The sequence below is a fragment of the Oculina patagonica genome, chromosome 4 (assembly GCF_052425735.1).
Source record: "Oculina patagonica isolate OP01 chromosome 4, crgOcupat, whole genome shotgun sequence".
In the NCBI taxonomy this organism is placed as follows: domain Eukaryota; kingdom Metazoa; phylum Cnidaria; class Anthozoa; order Scleractinia; family Oculinidae; genus Oculina; species Oculina patagonica.
Genome location: NC_135761.1, coordinates 7,368,721 through 7,393,314, shown reverse-complemented (window position 1 = coordinate 7,393,314; position 24,594 = coordinate 7,368,721). Strand labels below are relative to the sequence as shown.

Genomic DNA, 24,594 nt, shown 5'->3' with positions numbered 1-24,594 from the left:
TTGACGTGCGTGGGCGATATTTGAACTGGGTGGGCGAGACATTCCGGCTGTCCGCCAAATGATTTGTATGAAATAATTAATTGTTAATAACGGATCAACACTTTTGAAATAGGTAACTAATTACATTTCAACGCTAATCACGAAGTAAATTTAAAAAAAACGGCGACTAGCAAAAAAAAGTAATGGTGACATGCAAAATTTACTTTTCGAGGAAACGCTTTTAAAATACCAGACAAGTCTCGTATTTTTTTGATTACCATTTGCTTTTTAATTTTGATTTGGCGTTCAGGTTAGAAAATGGGCCATTAACAATAATTTCAGTATAGTTCAGTCGGGGGGGGGGGGGGGAGGGGGTACTTCCATATCTGGGCTATACAGGTATGTGCCGCGGAATAGGGTATGGTTTTTGATTCACTGGCAATCCTAAGATAGGGTACCTAAAATTTTATCAGCTAAGTACCACCCAGCTGACGAGCTGACGATGGCCATTGAAAATCAGACGATATTCTGCAAGATTGAGCAGGATAAATGTTTTATTATTCAACAAATTGTCAACGAACGGCATTTTACAGCCATATAGCTGTGGTTAAAAGGGCTTTGGACGACTTCGACATATCTTGCCAACGTACGTATATCGCAAGATATGTATGGACTTTCTGACTAAATGTGGACATCGTGGGAATTTGTAAAATAATAACGGCCTATAGTTGGCGAGGGGGTAACTTACAACAAAATTTATTCGCAGTCAACCTTGTACAAGAACTTACAGGAGTGGTGAATGAAAAATCGCGGTCTTCTGAGGCCGACCATCGATCGATAGAGGGTGCCTTAGAAGCCAGCCAGATTGCCACGACTAGATTCAACCTGTCATCTCCATCCTATCTCCTGGAGCGAAGGAGAGTGAGCTTTTATTGACTGAGTTATGCTAGAATTGAAGGACCTGTTAACCTGGAATAAACATATAAAGCGTGTTTTCTGCATGCCTAAGTTGCTTGCTTTAATATGAATGTCATTTAACTAAAACAATAAGTGCAGTAACGCAATCAAACCTCGAAGCAAACACGTGTAGCTGGTGACAAGTGCAGGAAAATCACGCGAGTGCAACAAAAACCCCGACATCGATCCCAGGGTCCTCTTCTTTCCGTCCCCTGGAGCGAGTGAAAGACGGGAAGGAGAGGACATGGAAACAAGGCTGCAAGATGGTTGCAAGAACTCCCTCGGAAGCAACCACCCAAAGCCGACGTCAACCCTGTATGGTGAGGGGTCTGAATTTAGTTTAACTGTTGGTTTAGCTTTTCAAGTGATCGTCTAACAAGTAGGGTTTTATAGATTGTGCTCCTAAAAGTGGCATATTATGCTACTAGCAGTGCTCAAAATTTTGCCAAATTATGCAAAAATTATGCCAGAATTCCCAAATTATGCTTCTGATTTCCGAAATTATGCTCACAAAATGACGTAGATTCTATACATAGAGGTGCGCAATAACGACACCAAATTATGATGTTTTTTAAATAAACTGTTGTTGTAAATTTATTTGTGTTTATGGCAGTTTATCACGGCCATCAGCTGTCCAAATTAGCTGCTCGCATCTCTAAACCGTTTGTAAAATGTCTCCAACGACTTAACAATCACAATTGTATAGCTAAAACACGCATTGCAAGAACAAACTACCTAAATTTCATTTATTTCTGTAGAAAGTACACCATATTTACTACATTTTATGAATTTATGCTCCAAAAAGTGCTAAAAATTGCTAATTATGCCGTGGCAGTGCTCGTTTCACAAATTATGCTTTTTAGCTCCAATTATGCCAAAAATTATGCTAGCACAATCTATAAAAGCCTACTAACAAGACCAATGCCTATACCTTCATCTTGATAACAGCAAAAAACCTGCGAGTAAGAACTTGTATTCTTGTATTGTACAAGCAGAACCACGAGAAATTCACAGCAACTGAATATTCCCCTGTGCAAAACCACTGCTGGCCAGATGTCGTTTTATTACAGAATAGTAAAGCTATGGAGCTCTTTAGACAAAGACTTAAAACCAACCTCGTTCCCAGGGCTTTCCCCTTGGCGATTTGTCAACGAGGTTGACTTAAAACTATGCGAGAGTCCACCGCGGTCAAACGACAGAAATATGCAAAAAATAAGAAAAGTACTGCAAAGATAAGGTTTTAATTTTCACAGTTCAAAGTTCCATACATAACCGGTATCCTAAGGGTTTACTAAGTTTTTTGGAGCTTTACTAAAAAAGTTCTACGTGTTTGAAAATACCGATATGCGGACTTGTCGGCGCCATTTGTCATAGCACCTTTGGTTCGGATGCGAAACATTTAAAAAGTGAAAACACTGGTTTACCTTAGGGAATGGGATTATGCTTTCACTCGGCAACTATTTTTATCTATCCTTGCTCGTAATCACTTCAATTTGAACAAAAAAAGGCGAAATGGAAAGAAAACCTGCCAGAGACGTTTGACCGCGGTGAAATGCGAGAGTCGTGCAAATTTTAAAAAAACTCTGAAGACAAAGCTTCTCAGCGAGTTTTTAAATTAATTTTTTCTTATTTGTTTCATTTTTCTCTATATTTCTTTTTATTTTTTATAATATATAACTAGTGTTCATATTTTATATTTTATTCAACTTCATGTATTGTATTGTTCACTGAAAAACCTTTTAAGGAGTGTTCAATAAAATTTTATCTTATCTTATCTTATTTCTCAAGTAAGCCTAAACAGGTAAATAAATGGTAATTGGCATAAATTTAGGCCATTTAGGTTATTATTTTCTGAAGAAAAATTTACATTGTTGTTAATAGAGTTTTCTAGTGGTATACCATTTTATTTGTATTTTGGCGATTGTATCAATAATAATATTTTATGATTTTCAACATTGGCATTTACATTGCCACTGAAGTGATAAGGCTCTTAGGTGTCTCCAAAGAGGATCCAGGATGTCGACTTATCTTATATCCCTAAATAAACATTTCTAATCGATTTTAGAAAATGAGAACCTATTTCCAAATTTCAAGCTAAAATGGTTCTTATAAATAGGGTGTCTAAGGCCAAGTAAAACGGAAAAAAAATGTTTCTCGTCCGGATTTTTATAAAAAAGCGAGCGGGCGAGCTTTTTTTTATTTGTTATTTCCTTCATCGTCAAATTCTCCAGAAACGAACTTGCAAAATAAATCCTGCAAGGTAATTGACCTATCCAGTGCGTCCCTAGCGAGCCAAGGCTTTGAAAAAAGCCACCTCTTACAGAATTTTTAGTTGTACTAATGTTTGCTGTTTTTTTTGTCGTTCCAACTTTCCCAATGGCAAAAAAATAATAAAAAAAGAAGGCGCCCCTCAAAAAATGTAGCAGGCTGGGACGAGAATCATTTTTTTGCTTGACCTAACAGGCAAATTTTAGCTCAGCAGGTTTTTAAAAATTGGGTGTAGAAAAATTTGGTAAATTTGCCACCACTTTTGTCTACGGATGCAGCTTCTCATCCAAGGAGATTATAAGTAATCCAAGTTAGACACTTTGTGTTAGACGCTACTCCGAGTTATACGCCAAATGATGTCCTACAAAAAGTGCACTGGGTTCCTACGCTGTTTTTGAACACATTAAATGAGAGTTACTGGTAAAGACAACATAAGAAGATTGAATGTTCATGTATTTATTGTGTTCTGCTGCTATTATGCCATTTGGTATAATACCAAACGGAACAAATTAAATTGCTATTCAAAGAGAATGGAATGTGTGTAATAACAGAAAGTGTTATTTGTTAACTAAGTAAAAAGGCATATCTATCATTTAAATTTCATATATTAACAATCAACTAGTCTTTATGATAATAATAATAATGATGATGATTATGATGATGATGATTATGCTGATGATGATGATGATGATAATAATAATAAAACAAAAAATGTTTTCGGTTTCTGATATAAAAAAAGTGTATGTAAATAGAAAGTTGGTAACAATAGAGTGTGTTACAATGGGGAGCCCAGGCTCCCCGACGGCTTTCAGTTGCTTTCAGAATTGTGGCTTGTGATTTACGCAGCGGTCGCTTACGACGAGCCTGCGATCAGGCATTCCATAAAAAAAAGCTATTGGATTTACGACGAATCTGGGATCAGCCTCTTTTTTCGAGGCGGGTAAAAAATAAACCATGATCGCCCATAGATTGTTTTAGCACGTTTGACATTCATACGCGCTAAAACAGACCTTGTTGTGGTTTGTGACGTACGCAGCGGTAGCTAACCACAAAAGTACAATAAAGCACTCCAAAAGAGATATAGGTTGACGACGAATCTGCGACCAGAATTCACGCGAATTTCCTTCTCACTAAGTGACGTCCGCAAAGCGGCAAAGGAGAGAACACGAACAACAGCTTAACCCAATAAAACAGATTTGCACGCCATGAATATTCATGACAATACTTTACTCAAAATCGCAGCAACTTAAAAAAGAGTAGCTTCGAACAGTAGGTGCAAAGCTCTTGAGTTTTAGTAAAAAGCAGCTTTAATAAATTGTAACAAAAAGACTATGCAAGGATGTCTTATTTAAAGTAAAATTTTAGGATCCTGTTATTCCCTTGTTAAACTGTTTGAAGTCACTTGTCTTGTCAGTTTGTGGCACATCTTCTGGACAAAAACTCCAGAACAAAAACAAAAAACAAAAAACAAAAACTCAGTAGGCCATCGCCCATTTGCAAATGATAAGTCAAAGGTTACTTCATAAACTCAAAGCTCTTGAGTTTAAGTAAATAGCAGCTTAATTACTTGCATTTAAAAGACTACGCAAGGTTGTCTTGCAAAAAATAAAACATTATAGGATCCTGGCATAACCTCGTTTGAACTGTTTGAAGACACTTGTCCTGTCAGTTTGTGGCTCAGCTTTTGAACAAAAACTCTAAACAGTAGGCACCGCCCATTTGCAAATGATAAGTCAAAGCTTACTTCACATCCTTATTGGCCCTATAAACAATGATCGACATCTTATTCAATAGAGAGTTCAGTTATAGAATAGAGTTCTTGGAACATGGTCACGATTGGTCAATTGATTCGCTTTCGTTGTCACGGAGGTTGATTGGTCATCCTTGCATAGTCTTTTTGTTGCCATTATGGTCACGTGTTACATGATGAGGCATTTGCATTTACCAGAGGAACAAGGGGATGAAAATCGTGTGGTATTACTAGGTTCAGGAAGACTATCAGGAATGAAGCTTTTTGGTTGACGATCAGCGAACATGTCAGCGAGGAATCCTTTGTAAATTCGCATTGAACAAGTATGTGTGGAACGTTCGTCAGGGAACTCAAAGTGCATCCCGCCACGGATATCTATTTCAGTTGTCAGGCTCCATTTATCCTTTACAGGGCCATAACAGTCAACTTTTGTACATGTATGTATACAGTCAAGATCTGTACTGCATACAGCATACAACTTATCATCAACAGCCAAGAGATTTTCAACTCGGCCATTCAGGCTTGCAATAACCTGCCACTCATCTGTTGTTTCATCGTACACTTGGCATTGGTTCGTATGCCACGGCCTGAGGGCACTCGAATCATCACTGAAAAGAAAAGCCCCCCAGCCGCGGTGCCATTCACTCGTTCCAGCAACAAAAATTTTTCCGTTCACCGCAGCTCCCCAGAGATACCTACAGCCTTCATGAATGCTGGATACTTTGTTCCATTGGTCTTTTCTAAGGTCGAATCTGTCAACATCAGTCAGGACGTTTCGCGTGTTATTTTTCCCATATTCTACACCTCCAATAAAATAAATAAAATCATCTTTGGCCACAATGCAAGTATGGAATCTGCCCAAATTTTCAAAGGATGTCATGTCTTCCCATGCGTTTGATTCGGGTTTGTATTTTGTGATGAAAGAAACATGTTTTTCCTTGCCACAGAAGTCTATCTCGTTCCGGATCCCTGACCCACTGAACGTGGTCCGCCAATATAATTCCCGGCACATACATCCCTCAAATTCCAAAGCGTACATTTCATCTTCTTTTGTTACAAATATTTGATCCAAATATCTGTTTGTTCTGTTGCCAGTGCCTGGTAATATCTTCCAGTTTTTTGTGAATGGATTATACATAACCAGTTGACGTTCGAACAAACACATACTCCCTGAATGCATTGATTCCATATCAATTGTCTGTCGGAGTCTATACAGTTTACTACGACAAGAAACAAATTCGCTTGAATGAAACGGCGTGTAGACTCTTCTGTAGGTAGATGATTTAGGACTACTGTAGTCTAAATGACACCACTTGTCTTCACGAGGGAAATAACACATAATTCTACTTCTGCTATTATAAATACCATCATTATTTGTTACAATAACTGTGAAACATGCCTCTAGTGACTTTCTAGGTCTAACAGTTAGAATACTAAGGTCATTAGACTTAATCAACTTCATCGCGTCCTCCACAAGATCCAAACAGCCTTCACTGTCTTTCACGAGAATGTTTGTCACGACATCACTGCAAAGAAAGTCACGTGATATATAAACCAGTCGAACATGACGAAATAACTCAGCAAAATATTTCTTTCGCTTGGTTCTGTCGTGATCAATCCACGATAAAATGATATTAAAAACATCTTCCTCCGCGTTTACATTTATTTCGTCACTAGAAATAAACATTTCGATTTCTCGGCTCGACATATTCAAAACGTCTTTTCTGTTGGCTTCGTATGCGGCGCTAAAATTTGCAAAGATGAATTTTTGTGTCTTCGAAAAAAGTTCTTCGCATTGATATCTTTCGGAAAAGTAGTAAATTGAAAAACAATTGAAAACATTCAACCCTTCCAGTAAAACTCCACAAGCAAGAGTTTTCAGGTTCTGAAGACACAAGTAATCGGCCATAACGATCAGGTCTGGAGTATCGTCTTCAGTCAGTATCTCAACATTACCGGTGTAAATAAACTCCAGTGTATTTTCCATAATACACTCGGAAAACATCTCAAGTCGAACAACTCCTTCTTTAGACTCTTTCATGTCGCTGTTCAGCAGCTTTTCGAAGAAGGGACTTGCCTCTGAAAGGACTTGTCGGTGAGCTTGAAATTCTTTGCCATCTTCGACCACCAAAGTAATATCGCATGGCTGATCGAGTGTGTCTTTTGGCACGAAGGCTACATTGAACATTTCTTGACTTGGCCCCTGACAGTTATCAGAGACTGCCATCTGAATGTGTAAAGGATCGATTCAAAGTTCTGTTCTTTTTGTGCTAACTTCAATTGCTGACTAATGATGTGCGTCAGAAATGTTCTTGTTTTATTTAATTGCGGTGGTTGTGTTGCAGCTAAAGGGCACGCAATTCAAGCAGAAGCGATGACGTTTTATGAGGGTCCTTAACTAGTAATAACCAAAGGTTAGTCAGTACGTGCGAGATTAGTGCAAGGTGTAATATTATGATATATTAAATTCCCTGGGAAGCGAGGCTGGCTTCGCATAGCAATCTATCGTGTACTTTCGTTCTTTTAGTGTGCGCACGCGCACAGCACAAGTTCGTTCCAATTGTCTCTCTATCCGTTATTTGTGTCGTAACGCAACGCTTGAAAGTTGCGTGACGAGCGCAAGCAACGGCTGCGAAAAGGACTACACTGGTATTGGTTATGCTAACGTTAGTTACGCCAGGCTACTCCCCCGGTTGCGTGGCATACAAAATTGCGTTCTTTTGCGATGTCCCTTGCATGTTAAAAGCGGCAGCATTGATGTGAGTGAACTTGAACTTCATATCACTTGTTTTGAAATCGTGCCGGGTCGCATATCAAAATGCAAATTAAGGCAGTCGACAAATTGGTGCACGCTTCTTTGTAATGTTTTGACGAGCGAGACGTTTTTGGAGTCATTGCGTTACACATTGCCAAAATGCTGCAAAATGGTTTTTAAAATAATATTAGTGAGTGAGCGCAGGCTGTTGTTCTCTCTGGCGAAAACGAGTTTGCTTTACTTTAAAGGATAAGAGCGCGTGTTTTATCCACAATTCTGGAATGAGAATGGCCAGAACGTGAAATGCGTATGTTTCTTTATTACGTATTCCTATTCAGGAATGGACAAAACGCCATTCCATTCATTTTGCTCCCAGGGGCAGAATGCATGACGAGAGCATGACGAACGATCGACAAGTAAAACATTTTGCACGTTTGATATTTATACGCGCTAAAACAGACCTTGTTGTGGTTTGTGACGTACGTAGCGGAAGCTAACCACGACACTACAATCAAGCACTTCAAAAGAGATATTGGATTGACGACGAATCTGCGACCAGCCCTTTTTTCCATGGCGGGTAAAAATTAACCCTGATTGCACGTTAGCTAACAGGATATAAAAAATGTAGCCGAAAAACCTATCCTGTATACGTCCGTGCGAAAGCATAACGAACGATCGACAAAAAAAAGATATTGGATTGTTTTTGCACATAAGTTAAATCCCGCTAGATTTGCATCTTTTTGTTTACGACCACTTTCTGGTGACATGTTACTTTGCATGCACGAGAGCTGCGACCTTGATGGGTTTCAAATGTCGTCATAACTTGCGTGATGACAGGCTACCAGGCAGGTTTCCTGCGAAGTTCGGGTCGGAGTATTTCCTGAAAGTGTGAAACCCTTATCCTATTTCACAAAATATATGCAATTTTTCCATCAAGAAAAATATTCTCCTTTACAGTCGTCATTGGATTCGTTACGCGGATTTAATTTCCTTATCACAAAGTGGCGTCGGCAAAGGAGAGCACAGAAACAACAGCTTAACCAAATAAAACAGATTTGCACTCCATAAATGTGGTCTGAATATTACAGTGCTTTACCTTTATTAACTTCGCTAAAAATCATAGCAACTTTAAAAAGAGTGGCATGGTTTCAAACAGTGTGCAAAGCTCTTTCGTTTCAGTTAATAACAGCTTTGATAAATTGCAGTAAAAAGACTATGTTAGGTTGTTTTGCTTAAAGTAAAATTTCAGGATCCTGTTATACCCTCGTTAAACTGTTTGAAGACACTTGTCTTGTCCGTTTGTAACACAGCTTCTGAACAAAAAGTCTAACCAGTTAGCCACCGCCCATTTGTAAATGATAAGTCAAAGCTTACTTCATATCCTTATTGGTCCTGCGAACAATGATCGACATCTTATTCAATACAGAGTTCAGTTAGAATGGAGTTCTTGGAATGTGGTCACTGATTGGTCAATTGATTCGCTTTGATTGGTCAATTTACTATAGCTTCCTCATGGTCACGTGTTACATGATAAGGCATTTGCATTTACCAGAGGACCTAGTGGATGAAGATCGTGTGGTAGTAGCAGGTTCAGGAAGACTATCAGGAATGAAGCTTTCCGGTTGACGGTCATCAAACATTTCAGCGAGGAATCCTTTGTAAATTCGCATTGAACAAGTATGTGTGGAACCTTTCCTAGGGAACCCAATGTGCATCCCGCCAGTGATATCTATTTTAGTTGTCAGGTTCCATTTATCCTTGACAGGGTCATAACAGTCAACTTTTGTACATGTATCTACGTCCCTAACCTCTGTACTGCACACAGCATACAACTTATCATCAACAACCAAGAGTCCTTCAATCCGGCCATTCAGGCTTGCAATAACCTGCCACTCATCTGTTGTTTCATCGTACACTTGACATTGGTTCGTATGCGATAAAAAATCTTGTAAATACCAAGGTCCGCGACACCACCGTTCACTTGTTCCGGCAACAAAAATTTTTTCGTTCACCGCAGCTCCCCAGAGATACCTACAGCCTTCATGCATATCAGCTACTTTGTTCCACTGGTCTTTTCTAAGGTCATATCTGTCAACATCAGTCAGGACGTTGCGTGCGTTATCATGCCCGTATTCTACACCACCAATAAAATAAATATAATCATCTTTGGCTACAGTGCAAATATGGAATCTGCCTAAATGTTCAAATGATGTTATGTCTTCCCATGAGTTTGATTCTGGTTTGTACTTCGTGATGAAAGAAACATGTTTTTCCTTGCCACAGAATTCTATCTCTGAGTGTTGCCACCAATATAATCCACGGCACAAACATGGCTCAAATTCCAAGGCGTACATTTCGTCTTCCTTTCTAACAAATATTTGATGAAAGTATCTGTATGTTTTGTTGCCAGTGCATGTAAATATAAATTTCTTTGTGAATGGATTATAACTAACCATATGACGTTCAAACAAACACAAACTCTCACTGTGCATTGATTCCATATATTCAGGTGCCTGTCGAAGTCCATACAGTTTACTACGACAAGAAACAAACTCAGAACTTGATACAGGACTTCTGTCCCCTATATGTCTGAACTTCGCGCCTTTCAACTTCCACAGGCCTAAAGGACACCACTTGTCTTCACGAGGGAAATAACACCCCATATCGTAGCCCGTTTCGATGACTATTAAAGATGTCTCAAGCGACTTTCTAGGTCTAACAGATAGATCACTAAAGTCTTTAGACTTAATCAACTTCATCGCGTCCTCCACAAGATCCAAACAGCCTTCACTGTCTTTCACGAGAATGTTTCTCAGGACATCACTACGAAGAAAGTCACGTGATATATAAACCAGTCGAACATGACGAAATAACTCGGCAAAATATTTCTTTCGCTTGGTTCTGTCGTGATCAATCCACGATAAAATGATATTAAAAACATCTTCCTCCGCGTTTACATTTATTTCGTCACTAGAAATAAACATTTCGATTTCTTTGCTCGACATATTCAAAACGTCTTTTCTGCTGGCTGCGTAAACGACGCTGCGTAAACGATGATGCAAAGATGAATTTTTGTGCCCTCAAAAAAAGTTCTTCGCATTGATATCGTTCGAAAAAGTAGTAAATTGAAAAACAATTAGAAACATTCAACCCTTCCAGTAAAACTCCACAAGCAAGTGTTTTCAGGTTCTGAAGACACAAGTAATCAGCTATGATAAACAGGTCTTGCGAATTGTCTTCAGTCAGTATCTGAACATTACCGGTGTAAATAAACTCTAGTGTCTTTCCCATAACAGACTCGGAAAACATCTCAAGTCGAACAACTCCTTCTTTAGACTCTTTCATGTCGCTGTTCAGCAGCTTTTCGAAGAAGGGACTTGCCTCTGAAAGGACTTGTCGGTGAGCTTGAAATTCTTTGCCATCTTCGACCACCAAAGTAATATCGCATGGCTGATCGAGTGTGTCTTTTGGCATGAAGGCTACATTGAACATTTCTTGACTTGGCCCCTGACAGTTATCAGAGACTGCCATCTGAATGTGTAAAGGATCGATTCAAAGTTCTGTTCTTTTTGTGCTGACTTCAATTGCTGACTAATGATGTGCGTCAGAAATGTTCCTGTTTTATTTGTTTTTGCGGAGGTTGTGATACTGCCAAAGGGCACGCAATTCAAAGAAGCGATATTTGTCTGCGGTGGTTGTGTTGCTGCCAAAGTCAAAGAAGCGTTTCACAAGAGGGTCCTTAACTAGTAATAACCAAAGGTTAGGCAGTTCGTGCGAGATTGAAGCAAGGTGACGTAGGATTAATAAAAGTTTATCAGACGTGTATAATTTATTTATTTATTAATATTTATAATGATATATTAACTTTCCCGGGAAGAGAGATTGGGGACCTCGCGGCGTCTAGCTGCCCAACAGCTCAACAGTCGACAGACAGGATCTGTTTCGTGTGTAGTTTCTATCATATAAGGTGCGCACAGCACAACCTCGGTCCCAGGGTCTCTCTTTCCGTTATTTGAGTCGTCACGCAACGCTGGAAAGTTGCGTGACGAGTCAAAGCAAGGGCTGCGTTGAACCCTACACTGGCATTGGTTATGCAAACGTTATTACGCCAGGCGACTCTTCTTGTTGCGTGACATACAAAATTTCGTGCTTTCGCGATGTCGTTTGCACGTTACAAGCCGCAGCATTGAACTAAAATTAGACTGAAGAAAGTTTCGAGTCGATTTGAGTGAACTTGAACTTGATATGACTTGTTTTAAAATCGTGCCGGGTCGCATATCAAAATGCAAATCAACGCAGGCAACAAATTGGTTCACGCTTCTTTGTTTACTCTGGTTTTAATACAAAAATGAAAAATTGCTCACACTTAAAAAGTAACTAGAAATTCTCGGTGCATCACTGAAATTTTTATCGCTATAAATTGTGCCACACATCATGTATAGGAAAATCGTCACGTACTTCAAACGGCAATGTTCTCACGAGCGAGAAGTTTTTGGAGTTATTGCGTTACGCATTGCTAAAATGGTATTAATTACAGTGAGTCAACGGAGACGTTTTCGGCTGTTGTTTCACTCTGGCGAAACGAATTTGCTTTACTCTAAAAGGCCAAGGGCGCCTTTTTTAAATTAACAATTCTGGAATGAGAATGGCCGGAACGTAAAATGCGCACGTTTCTTTATTCCGCATTCCTATTCCAGAATGAACAAAACGCCATTCCGTCCATTCTGCTCCCATGGGCAGAATGAACACTGAGAATGTTGCGAATTAAAATCCAAGATGGCGGGCGGCGAAATTAGGGTTCATCCTCGGTATAAGAACCTGTGAAACTCACCAGTGACGTAAAACAAAGAACGACCAAGACAACAAAGACCTTGGAAACAATGTAGAGCAGGAAAACAATAGCTGTAAAACAAAGAAAAATATCACAGGTTCTTACACCGAGGTACGTCTCTACCACAGGAGTAGAGGAGCCAAATTTGACCTTATGAATATTAAAATGTTTGATCTATTTCGTGGCGCTTTTCATATGTTATCCGATTGTTTTGGTTACGCAACGGTCAGCCAGCAGAAAACTCTTTCACTAGTTCGTAACGTTATCCCAACGGGTAACGCTTTTCGTTCCTTGCCCGAAATTAAAGGTGACGATTGCGGCCTGTGGCTACGCCAAGTGCACAGGGTACCAGGCTTAATCACATTTAGTAAACAAAAAGATCAGATAACACATGACAAGCGCCACGACATAGATCGAGCATTTATATATTCACAAAGTCACATTTGGCTCCTCTCCTACCTGTGTCTTTACCAAAGAAAAAAAATCAGGTTACACTTATAACAATAAAACATTGCTTCTAATAGCACTGCGCACGAATGACGTCACGGAGACTTTTTGCAGTGAGTACGAGTACGAGGCTTTTTGCAGTGAGTTTTCATACAAGAAGAAAGCAACTTGGTTTAATGATTGCAGACGACATGTGAAATAAGCGGCACGCATTGCATGCAGAAGCAATGACGTTTTACAAGGTGGTCTTTAATAATTGTCTATTCAAAACATTAACGGAAGTAAAAGTAGCTGACCATGTACCACTTCTGAGCTGTGTTGAATGATAGCTCAATTAAAATTGCATTATCTTGGAGCGTGACTTCTTAAACGATATGCGATAGTAAACGGTCAAACAGTCTAATGACTAGCCTGCGTAGCTTGCGCCAGTGTATTTTTTGGGCAAGCATTTAAAAACTGCACAAAATATACACTTCACATTTAGGCTGGAAACCCCTGTCGGCGGGGTCTAAATTTTGTTTAACTGTAGGTTTAGCTTTTCAAGCGATTGGCTAACAAGACCAAATTCCTATACCTTCATCTTGATTACAGCGAAAACCTGCAAGTAAGAACCTGCGTTTTCCCAAGTTAGCCTAAACTGGTTATTTCAGAAATGCTAATAAGCACAAATTTAGGCTATATAGGTTCTCTATAGGTTCTTATTTTCTGAAGAAAAATTTACATTGTTGTTTTCTAGTGGTATTCAGGCTGTTCCTTCTAAGACATTTGCATACCATTTTTTGTATTTTGGTGATTGGCATTTACATTGCAACTGGAGTAATAATGCTCCTACAGTGTAGGTGTCTCCAAAAAGGATCCTGAATGTCGACTTATCTTATTTCCCTAAAAATAAACATTTTCAATCGATTTTAGAAAATAAGAACCTATTTCTAACTTTTAGGCTAAAGAGGTTCTTATAAAGAGGGTGTCTAACTGGCACACTTTAGCTCAGCAGGTTCTTAAAAAATGAGGTTCTCACTCACGGGTTTTGACTGTAGTTGAACATGCTTCGTGAGTTGAGTAAATACAGCGCAAAAGCAAACAAACAACTGATGAAAAGTACAATGTGAACATATTATTATTACGTTCCAAGGTCATTAGAAACGCTGAGGCGATGGCTGAACAATCGTTTTCTTTGCCGTTTGTCGTTTCCCACTGCTAAGTACACATACATGTCTACATAAAAACGAGAAGATACATGTAGATTTTCTTCTGCAGATGAAATATCACAACCCGCAGTCGTTTAGCAAATGCTATCTGGATAACAGCGAGCGTATGAGAGCCTCCACACTTTGGAGAAACAAGTCTGTGTAGCCTTCTCCTCTGTAAGCATCAGCAAGGAGTTCCATGTCCGTTACAAACAATTTTTCTTTTCCTTGAATTCTGTAGCTTTCCAGAAGCGATTTCATATCATCTATAAACGTTTGGTTGTATTCTGGTATTTCCGTTGATAACTGCGTGGAATTCTTGTGCTCTTTTATTATAAATTGAGTAATGGATATTTCTACAGGAAAAAAAGAACAATAATTGGTTCCACATTAAAAAAATAATACACTTTACACTAACCTGACACTTTGTTCCTCTTACCCAATCTATAACAATAAAATCTGTTAACTTTCAAGATCGCCTCCATGATTAAGTTTTCTGTGAAAATTCGGTGAATATTTCTGACTGCCGGGCATTTAAACTATTTGAGACACAGGCGGCCCAGACGTTGTATTCGATCCACGTGACATATTGATGTTGGCGATTGCGTTACGTTTTCAGCCGTAAGACATATAGATTACCTCATAGAAAGTGCGACGTACGGATTTTTATTCACGAGTTGCAAAACTTGAGAAAACGAATGAATGAGCGTAGCGAGTTAGAAAATATTTAGAAAATTTACGCCTCGCTGATCCAAAACAATACAGACAAACTATAGTTATACCCAGGCTTTTAGCCAGGATTTAAAAAGTGGGAGTCCAAAATTTTTATAAGGCCCGACCTTGTCTCCATAGGAGGGCCTGAGGAGCATGCAATGTGTTTTTCTGCAGTTATAAGTGCAAAGGTATCTAAAGATTTCCAAATTTGCTAAAAAAAAGCCTCTGTATACAGATATTCATATTAATTTTTGCTGAAAAGTGGCCGTCCATAGGACTCCTGGACTCCCACCTGGTTATACCCAAGCAGGGTTCATGGGTTAGTCTTAAGTTTACAAACGAAAAACCAATCAGAATGTGACAATTCTTTTCGTACGCGTGAGATGAACATAAGCAAGCAAAACAAAGCGTGAAAGGAAGGGAAAAAAGAAAAACAACATGCCAGGAAATTATATCAACAATGTTAGCTAAAAAAGCTTGAATTTTTCGGGGTCTAGCATCCACACTTCATTTTATTTTATTGAACGTCAAGATGCCGTGCAAAAATAGAAAAAAAAATAGGGGAACAAAACACAGATCAACAACAAGGGCTGTCATGAACTAATTTAAATTCGAAATTAACCAAAAGCTTATCAGAACTAACTATAGTTAACTGCATTGGTGTGACCACAAAGACGACCGAAAGCACTAAATATAGTTTGGTATGACATCACCTGACGTAACTTGAGACTAACCATAGTTAAACTTTAGTTACGTCATAGATGTGACTGCAGCCACTAAATAAATTTAATCGAAAACTGCTCTATTAATACAGTCATGTACACTCACTTTTTAAGAGCCTATCTCTGGCATCTTTGTTTCCCCGCAGAACAGCTCCAAGCTCTCCTTTCAGTTCATTTATCAAGCCCTGGAGTTTGCTATCAAAATCCAAAGTTACTGCAAGGACTGTAAACATGATAAAAAGAGAACATGAGATTATAATAATCTATTAAGGTAAAGTCTTATCAGCCAGGAGCTTATCCTGGTTTCAGTAGCATGAAGCAACTGGGAGTATTTCTACTCCCACCTGGATGGGATGCTAAGTCCATCGCAGAGTTTTCCCCTTCTCCAGTATTAAATTTGCTGGTACCCATTTATACACCTGGGTGGAGAGAGGCTCTGCGAGGGCAATGTGCTTTGCCCAAGAACACCTTAACACAATGACCAGGCCTCAAACCTGGACCACTCCATCCAGAGTTCAGTGCACGCAGCTACTGGCCACCCTGCCCAGGGCTTGAGACTAACTTTTTTACTCACTGGTTTACTGGCTAGTGACATGTCAGATTTTACTAGCCAAAAGTAATTTTTCACTAGTCAGGTATATTGATTTCTATCAAGAACAGTTGACTTTTCCAAGTTTTTCACTAGCCAAATGGCTAGTAGGAATGCTAAACCTGGTAGCCAAAACCTAAATTTTAGTAGCCTTTGGCTAGTTGGCTACCGTTAGTCTCGAGCCCTGCTGCCTCCCACATAATAATCTATTACCGGTAAGCTGATAACTAGAGTGATTTCGTTAAACCTGTGAAACAATATCTACAAGTTTGTGCGTAATAGTCGAAAGGAAACAAAAGAAAACAATGGAATTTGTGTCTAATAGTATCTAAAAGTGTAATAAGTATTTCACGGGTTAACTGAAATCACTCTTATTTCACACTGTCTGCTAATTAGCCTCTGACCAAGAACCTCTTCAGGTGTAGTCAAACATTTTGGATAACTTATGGCACTGTGAGTGTGAAGTGTCCTTGGCTAAGAACACAACAGTGTGACCCTGTTTGTTTGTTCCTTGTTTTAAAGGTTCTTTGACTGTAGTCGTAATATTATATTATTATATTGATAAATGGCACAGAAAAAAACACACAATCATAAGGTAAGTTTGGTTTTAAACTAAAGAATTCATACGTTAAAAGGCTTAGTAGAAAAATGGAACACACTTAAACCGGGGCGCGGCTCTCATTGATTGTTTTCCATTAACCACAAAATTCCAGAATTTTTATTGGGATGCAAAATTAATGGTAACTTTTAAATAAGACTAATAGTTTGCCCAAACTGGAATATCCAAATAGAAAATGGTTATGTTTGCTTAAATTATATATTAGTTCTAAGCCTTTCACCAGTTTAAACAAATATGCAGCTACTCAAATTAGTTCCGACACTGCAAGTAAATTCTAGTAAATGGAACATTCCAACTTTCGTACAGAATTATAAATCCCATTTGGAACACTGTGAACCAACTGATTTCCCTGAGTGGGTAATTTCAACCAACCACTATTACAGCAAGGCGCCCAAAAGTGTGACCACTTTTAATTTATTCACATTCTTTCGTGCAGATTTAATCCAATCAGAAGTCAACTGCAAGCTGTCCACGGCAATTTTGATTGGATTAAATCTGCATGAAAGAATGTTCAGAATAAATTAAATCGGTGGTCACACTTTTGGGCGCCTTGCTGTAACATGTACATGTACCTGATTTATCAAACCACATGCACTTGTTATCTGGAACATGAGCAACCATAGATTTTGCATCATTCCAAAACTTTCCATTGTAGGTTACATGAGGTAGTCTGTCATTTTCTAATTGATGATTATCTCCATTGATTCCATTGCAAAGTTTAGCTTTCATCAGACAACCTGAACATGTTTCTACCACAATGCTGATAATGTTCTTGTCAATTCCAAAGTCTCTGTGACCCACAGTGTACTTTTCTTGGATCTGAAATTTTACATGACCATTAATAATAATTATATTACTGAAACGTCCACCTTCCACCTTTAGTTTGTAAAAAATAAAAGTTTGAACTGTTTCCAGAATTTTAGGAGGTTAAATATTTTAACTTAAGCTTGACGTTTCGACCAGGTTTTTGTAAAAATGTTATCAATATGGCAGAGCGCCTAGTTGTTCAGCTTGGTGACTGCACACAATGTATCCCCATCAACAATGTGTAGGTGATGTCAAAATAAGCGGGGAATGCAGTGTCAGGCCCATCAAGTACTTTTAATTTTGTGACAATTCCCTGACAGTCTATTTTAGTCTTTCTATCAATGTTGAGATTTAAAAAAATTTAATCTCAGAAAACCCCCAGAAAAAGCTCAAAATTTTAATTTTTACATTAATAATAAACTACACTGATAAATGGTTGAACAAAATTTGTCACTTTTAAAAGAATCATTTGCTTACATATAAGGTTTTTTGCCTCTTCTGGTTGCATGAAATATAGCACACATGTAATTAAGTAAAACAAATTGGAGGTGGATACTGGGTTACATCAATTTTGAGTTTACAAGCATTCCCAATCCCTCCCGCAGCCGCCCTTACCACCCCTCGATGAGGGACTCATCATGCTTCTTGGATCAATTGGATGTGCAGCATTAAATTTATCTTTCAATTTTTTTTTGGTTTTTCTGAAGTTTGCACTGTTTCTGGCCTACATCCTTTCTAGATCTTTTTCCTCCTCCCATGCTGTAAAAATAATAACTGTGGCAGGTGATGTCTACCAAGTGGGTTTCTGATGTCACTCGTTTCCAACCCACCTGTCTACTATTTGGTGAGGGAAATGTTGTCGCTGTCACAAATACCAGTATACACAACCCTCCAAGTTAAGACCATTTTAGTCAAGCATGAGCTTTTAAAATTTAGCGACTAATTTTTTTTCACTAATGACCAAACTTGGGCAATCGGTGGCCAAATGGCCACTAAAGAAAAAAATAAACTTGGAGGGTTGATACACCCTTTCAGTGCTAGTTTCTGCTGGTGTCGGTGCTCTGGAACGAGATTGTCGCTACATTTTTAGCTACCGGTATTTTGGAGCAATGTCACCTGTCACCAAAACCCCTTTGACAAAAGTAGTTGTCAATCTTTGACAAAAGTAGTTGACACATTGACTTCGCTCTGCGGTTTTTATGACAAATTTACCACTAGTTTATAAATTTCATGAATCTCTGCTAAAATACCCCCTCCCCCCATCCAATGTTGTAAAATGGTAGCAAAGGACTCTTAGAAACAAACTTCAACATTGATTGGGGGGAGGGGGGTTGGAAAGGTGGGGCAAAAGGATGAAATTGGTCCATATAACAATAAAAAAGGGCGTAAATTGACAATGTGTCAACACTTTTGTCAATGATTGTCTGAGGTGGAAAACAGAATATATTTTAAGAACAGCGCGTAATGATTAATCGGTTATGACATCAATTTATTTCTACCATCTGTTGTTTTCAATTGTCCAATCGGCATTGATGCTGTATTAATTGGTTTCTAATTAGAGGTCATTAACGAATTTGACGATAACGCAATCAAAGGGTCAAAAATGGAATAAATTGAGGCAAAATGTTTACCGCTGCTGTAATTGATGAAGAAACTCCTGCATTTACCTGCTTATTTCTGATGTGAAAATGGTTGAAAAAGAAGGAAATTATGTTGAACTAATGACACGTTTCCTAACCTTTGGCATATAGCATAGAGGTGTCTGAAGACATTAAACTGCGAGGAGGTCACGCACGCAAATCATCGTTCGAGACGAGCAAAGAAATATAAAGCCCGTGTTTACTGCCCATTTCATTTCCAAATGCCATTTTATGGAATAATGAAAGAAATTTCACCGTTAGGCGAATAACTGTTATGTCAAAGTAACAATGCGCTTATGCAATGTAATATACCTTGTGACATATCCAACGCAGTTGGATGAAGCGTGACAAGTGCGCGTGACAGCTCCAATTGTTGTTACTTCATGTTTTATTGACGCTTGTTTTAAGCATTTCTTTAAACATGAAAAGCTAACTTAAGATACGAAAGTCTTCATTGTCTCTTTTTCTACTATAAACAGCCTTCAGCAAGCCCAAAAGGTGTCTACCTTTTGAAAATTCACGGTTAACCACGGTTAACCACGGTTAACCATCAGTAAACAAAGAACATTCCTAATCCTTTCTAGACTGATGGTTAACCGTGGTTAATCGTTCAAATTTACACATTTTCGCGAATTGTGTGGCCAAGAAACATTCTAGCGAGATAATTTTGACAAAAAGTCATTTACCTCTGGTTTTCTTAGGGAATTTCAGCGACAAATGGGAGTATTTTCTAGCCTCACGATATCGTAGATCTTGTTAAACATTAATCTCAACCACCCGGGAATTTGGTTTCGCGCTAGAGAGAACGTGTATTGCTGCTTTTTCTTAAAATGAGCCGGCTGCTTTGTAACAATGAAACGAACATAGTTAACTGGAATATCACTGCGGAGGCCCCGCTTAACACTTTTAAACAAAAAAATAAATAATACGACCCTAGATAGTCACGCGCTAAGAACCATGCACGGGATCTGAACCCGTTTTGTCTTTATTTTCTCAACTGAAGACATTATTTTTAACTTCAAATAATCAAAACTACTCTAACGCCACACATTTAGCGTGCTTTCTAGAAATAATCCTGTTAGAGCTAAGATAGGTAACGGGTATTCTTTCTTTTCACTCAAATAGACCTCAGACAATCTTTGACAAAAGTAGTTGACACATTGACTTCGCTCTGCGGTTTTTATGACAAATTTACCACTAGTTTATAAATTTCATGAATCTCTGCTAAAATACCCCCTCCCCCCATCCAATGTTGTAAAATGGTAGCAAAGGACTCTTAGAAACAAACTTCAACATTGATTGGGGGAGGGGGGTTGGAAAGGTGGGGCAAAAGGATGAAATTGGTCCATATAACAATAAAAAAGGGCGTAAATTGACAATGTGTCAACACTTTTGTCAATGATTGTAGGCCCCCTATGTGGCAGATCAAAGCAATTTTTATCCCATAATTAAGTCTTTATTTTTATGTCATGTAAATAGAGCTAAGCAGTGTTAGCATAACCCACTGACCTTCTATCAGGTAATTGCCCAATCTGATTGGCTACACAGGTGCGGTCTATTGATCGAAAGATGGCTTTCGAAGTTTCAGTTGTGACATGACATCAGGTAGTGGGAAGTGCGCGCTCATTTTTCGCTGAATTATATCAATGAAAACCTTCAATAAATTAATTCTAGCGATATTCTGTGTTTAATTGATGGGTCAGTGGGTTAGCTTACGCAATAAGACGACTCGCTCTCAGTTTCTTGGGACTAACCTCAAACTCGCCATCTAATTGTTAAATACATGTAGCAGGGTTGCCTGTTGCCCAACCAGAAGGTGTAAATCCCGGAGGGGGGGGGGGGGGGCACTCCCATATAGGCTATATAGGTATGTGCCGCTGTGAAGGGTATGGTTTTTGGTCTAGAGAAGGGTAGCATTTGCCAGGAAACTGATCGGTGGTATGACGAATTAAGTCAAGAATAGGAATAGAAACTCAGAAGAGAAAGATCGTTTTAAACATAGCTTTTTTCCTTCCATGGTTATAATAAATTTTAATAGTTGTCTTTTTTAATAATTTGTAATTTACGCAATTCAGTTTTAGACTGTTTTAGACTGTCATGTATAAATATCAATTAACTATCTATCTATCTAAGAGTTTTTCCTAAACGTAAATCAAATCATCGCGGCATTGTTGTTGACAGATGGTTTTAATATAAAACACTGATCGTGATACAGTTCTAAAAAATGCAAGTCTGGGATAGGGTAGGAATTTTCGGTGTCTAGTCTAGAATAGGGTTGCAAAAATCAGCTGAATATAGTCTGGTATAGGGTAAGCGCTTTAAATTCCCAGCGACACACCCCACCCAAAAATATACCATTCACACCCCCCCCCCCCCCCCCCCCCCGGGTGTAATTTCTTTTTGTGATACTGGATGTTTGTTGTTTAAGTACCCAAGGTGGCATTGACATGCTTAAACAATACAAAATCATTAATATTGAAGGTACATTATTGCATAAATTATAAATTTATTACTGTTTCAGTTGTGACATGACATCAGGTAGTGGGAATTGTCTTCGGGGAGACACCCTGGTGTACATGTCTTAGGTTGAAATTTTTTTTTACCGGTTTGAATATTATTTCCTTTTATTCAGAATATGATAAGGAATATGAGATAATATAATAAATCAGCTTGGTTTGAAGATTTTAAAACAATAAATTTAACAACATCTATATGAACAAAAAATCTGCATCAGGCCAGTGCCCACCCTGTCTCGTCAATGAAGTTAAAAATTAAATGATTGTAAATTTTTTTGGAGCAAAAATTTGGCAATTAGCTGTATGTCATTTTGCATGTTGGCAAATACCCCGGGCAAATAGTAAACCTGTGTTTTGAAATAACAATTCTATAATAATAAATGTTTGAAAAAAGTCTGCCACAATAAAATAAAACACTGAAAAATAAGCTTAAATTCAATTGTTACTAGAATGGGATACTACAGGTTATATGAGGACTTTTTAAAACAATGATTAAAACCTTGGCAACCCTGATCGCTGTAATCACCGTAAACTCCGTAAAGAATCGAATTTTAATTAACTTGTAAACTTCACTTTAATTCTAGATTACTATAATTTTACAAAACTACATTAAACCCCTTTTTAATGATTTTGAATTCAAATGATTTAAAACTTTAGCCTGGGCACAAAATAGTATTACAAGGAATTTAATGTGGTACATACCAAGGAAAAAGTTTTCTTCGCGTCGTAATGACCCTCCGAATGAACTTTACTCACAACCGTCTCGAACTCTTCCAAAGGCACAATTATCTTTCCAGTTCTTTGGTAAACAAGTACTTCACGGTTAGACTCAGGATCGAAACGTATATCCATTCGTTCAGCCCAGTTTTTGAACTTTTCTCGCCGAGTAAGGCCTCCTTTAGGTTTTGGAAAACCCGCCGCTTTCAAATCGGGTCCGCTCGGCCACGGGCACTGCCACCGAGGGAGGGTGGCTGCGGAGCGCGCGCGAATGCAATTGAGAAACAGGTTATACAAAGTCCTCGGTAATGGTCCAGCATGGTTTCTTCGCTTTATAGGGATTTCACTTCCACTTTCTGCAAAGGCTTCCTCCATTTGTTTTATCACAATTGAAACTTCGACAAAACTTACGCCGTGTTGAATGCTACGAATCGACTTCCCACGTTTCCTGTGCGCACGCATGTTAGGTCACGTGATCAAAGTTCCCGTATGTTCATACTCTAAAGTTGCTTGGAGCTGATACAAGTCTTGGAGAGGGCAGATGTACCCCAACGCCTAAATTTCTTTAACCACTGTATAGACGAGGTTGAAAACAAATTTGCTTTTCCCACGCTGTCAAATTCCGTCAATTTTAAGCCAATGAGAGCAGATCACAAGAAACGTGCGTGAAAGTAGCATTTTACTTTTTAATTCTGGATCAACGGTGATGGGTCATTTATAAAAAATCCTGGGGCGGGATAGAACAACTGACAGAATATAAAGAACAGCACTGAAACTGTCCTCAACAGTCCGATAAAAAAGTCACGTGCGGATATGGTTGAGCAAGACCACGCACGTGCAGTAACTGTGTCCCAGCCCCATGCCTACTCGGTAATCATGGATCACCCCCCTTGACCTATTAGTATTTGCGTCGCTTATACAGTTACACAGAGCCTCTCGTCCGAAACCATCGAACGCCTTAAAGCGCTAGCCGGAAATGCGTCTGCGTTCGCAGGCTAGTCTTCAGACGGTTACTGACTTTTTTGGACATTAATCCCGGTCTTTTAACGATGCGTAATACCGCACGGCCACCTCGCATGCATGGGGGCAACGTTAACTGGCGCGCCATTGGAGGGAGGTTTGGTTGTAGGAGCTGTGTGAATTTGAGTCAGTGAAGACGAAACTCCGGCTGCTACAGCGAGGAGGCCGTTACAGCGGGCAGGGTAGGTCCAATCACGAATCGCGAGTCCAGTTTCCTTCAAATCACGAATTTATAATCACGTGGTAACCCTTCGGTGTCCGTATTAGAAAGGTTCAACTGTATTTAAAAATTAGTAAATACCACACAAGTGAATAGTGCTTTTCGCGCGCGCTGATTGGTTAACTAGGAGATGATTAGCAAAGTGCTATTCACCTCCACTTCGGTGAATCAGTTATTGTTAATTATTTTTTCGGGCATCTACCTTTCAATAGCCTAGTTGCAAGACTGCAAGACTTGATCTCTTAATCGAGCTTGCAGTGCAAGACAAGTAATACGCATAAATCTAGCCGAGAGAACGCGTCCTACACACAAGATCAATCTTTGCCATGCATTTTTGACTTCACGTTTTGTGTCGTTTGCAACTTCGTTAATCGTAACTTATTTTCGTTTTTCACGGGCGTTTTCAGCCGGAATCCCTAATTACGGTCTTCAAAATAAGCAGAGCACGCGTCATACTACATAAACCAGCAATTCACGGATCACGACCAGATTTGAGCCAGTGTGGCGAGACTGGACTAGCCAGCGTAGCTTGGCGTTCTAGTCAGTCGCGATCGGGGAGAGAGAGAAATCGCGCGCGCGAGCAAAGTGACGGCGGAAGGCAACTGACTAGAACGCCAAGCTGCGCAGGCTAAGACTGGACGACATGCATGCCAGCTTTTCTTGGTAAAAAGGTTTTGCATTCCCCCAGAAGTTTCTGTTTTGTTTCTGACCCTTACGGTATTATAAATCAAATCACAGCGACAAAACTGAAGTGACTGCAGCGATAATTTGGAAGCAGCCATTACCTTCAAAGAGATCATGACAAGTGCAATCATTTGTTTATTAATTGCTTACAACTCTATTATAATTTTGTTTT

The 24,594-nt window shown here is 39.0% G+C and overlaps 3 protein-coding genes across 3 annotated transcripts; all 3 read right to left on the bottom strand.

Annotated features, from left to right (window-relative positions):
* Window positions 1-4,660: 4,660 nt before the first annotated feature.
* Window positions 4,661-7,214, bottom strand: LOC144648113 (kelch-like protein 25). Its single transcript, XM_078507748.1, has one exon. The coding sequence runs from the start codon at window positions 7,179-7,181 to the stop codon at window positions 5,124-5,126; it is 2,058 nt and encodes a 685-aa protein (XP_078363874.1). The 5' UTR covers window positions 7,182-7,214; the 3' UTR covers window positions 4,661-5,123.
* Window positions 7,215-9,232: 2,018 nt separating this feature from the next.
* On the bottom strand, window positions 9,233-11,240 carry LOC144648112 (kelch-like protein 40). The gene is made up of 2 exons (XM_078507747.1): window positions 10,861-11,240; window positions 9,233-10,751 (listed from the first exon to the last, which is right to left on the bottom strand). The coding sequence occupies exons 1-2, from the start codon at window positions 11,238-11,240 to the stop codon at window positions 9,233-9,235; spliced, it is 1,899 nt and encodes a 632-aa protein (XP_078363873.1).
* A 2,839-nt stretch (window positions 11,241-14,079) lies between these two features.
* On the bottom strand, window positions 14,080-22,960 carry LOC144649282 (uncharacterized). Its single transcript, XM_078508754.1, has 4 exons — window positions 22,484-22,960; window positions 17,391-17,637; window positions 15,717-15,833; window positions 14,080-14,530 (listed from the first exon to the last, which is right to left on the bottom strand). The coding sequence occupies exons 1-4, from the start codon at window positions 22,958-22,960 to the stop codon at window positions 14,280-14,282; spliced, it is 1,092 nt and encodes a 363-aa protein (XP_078364880.1). The 3' UTR covers window positions 14,080-14,279.
* Window positions 22,961-24,594: the final 1,634 nt, after the last annotated feature.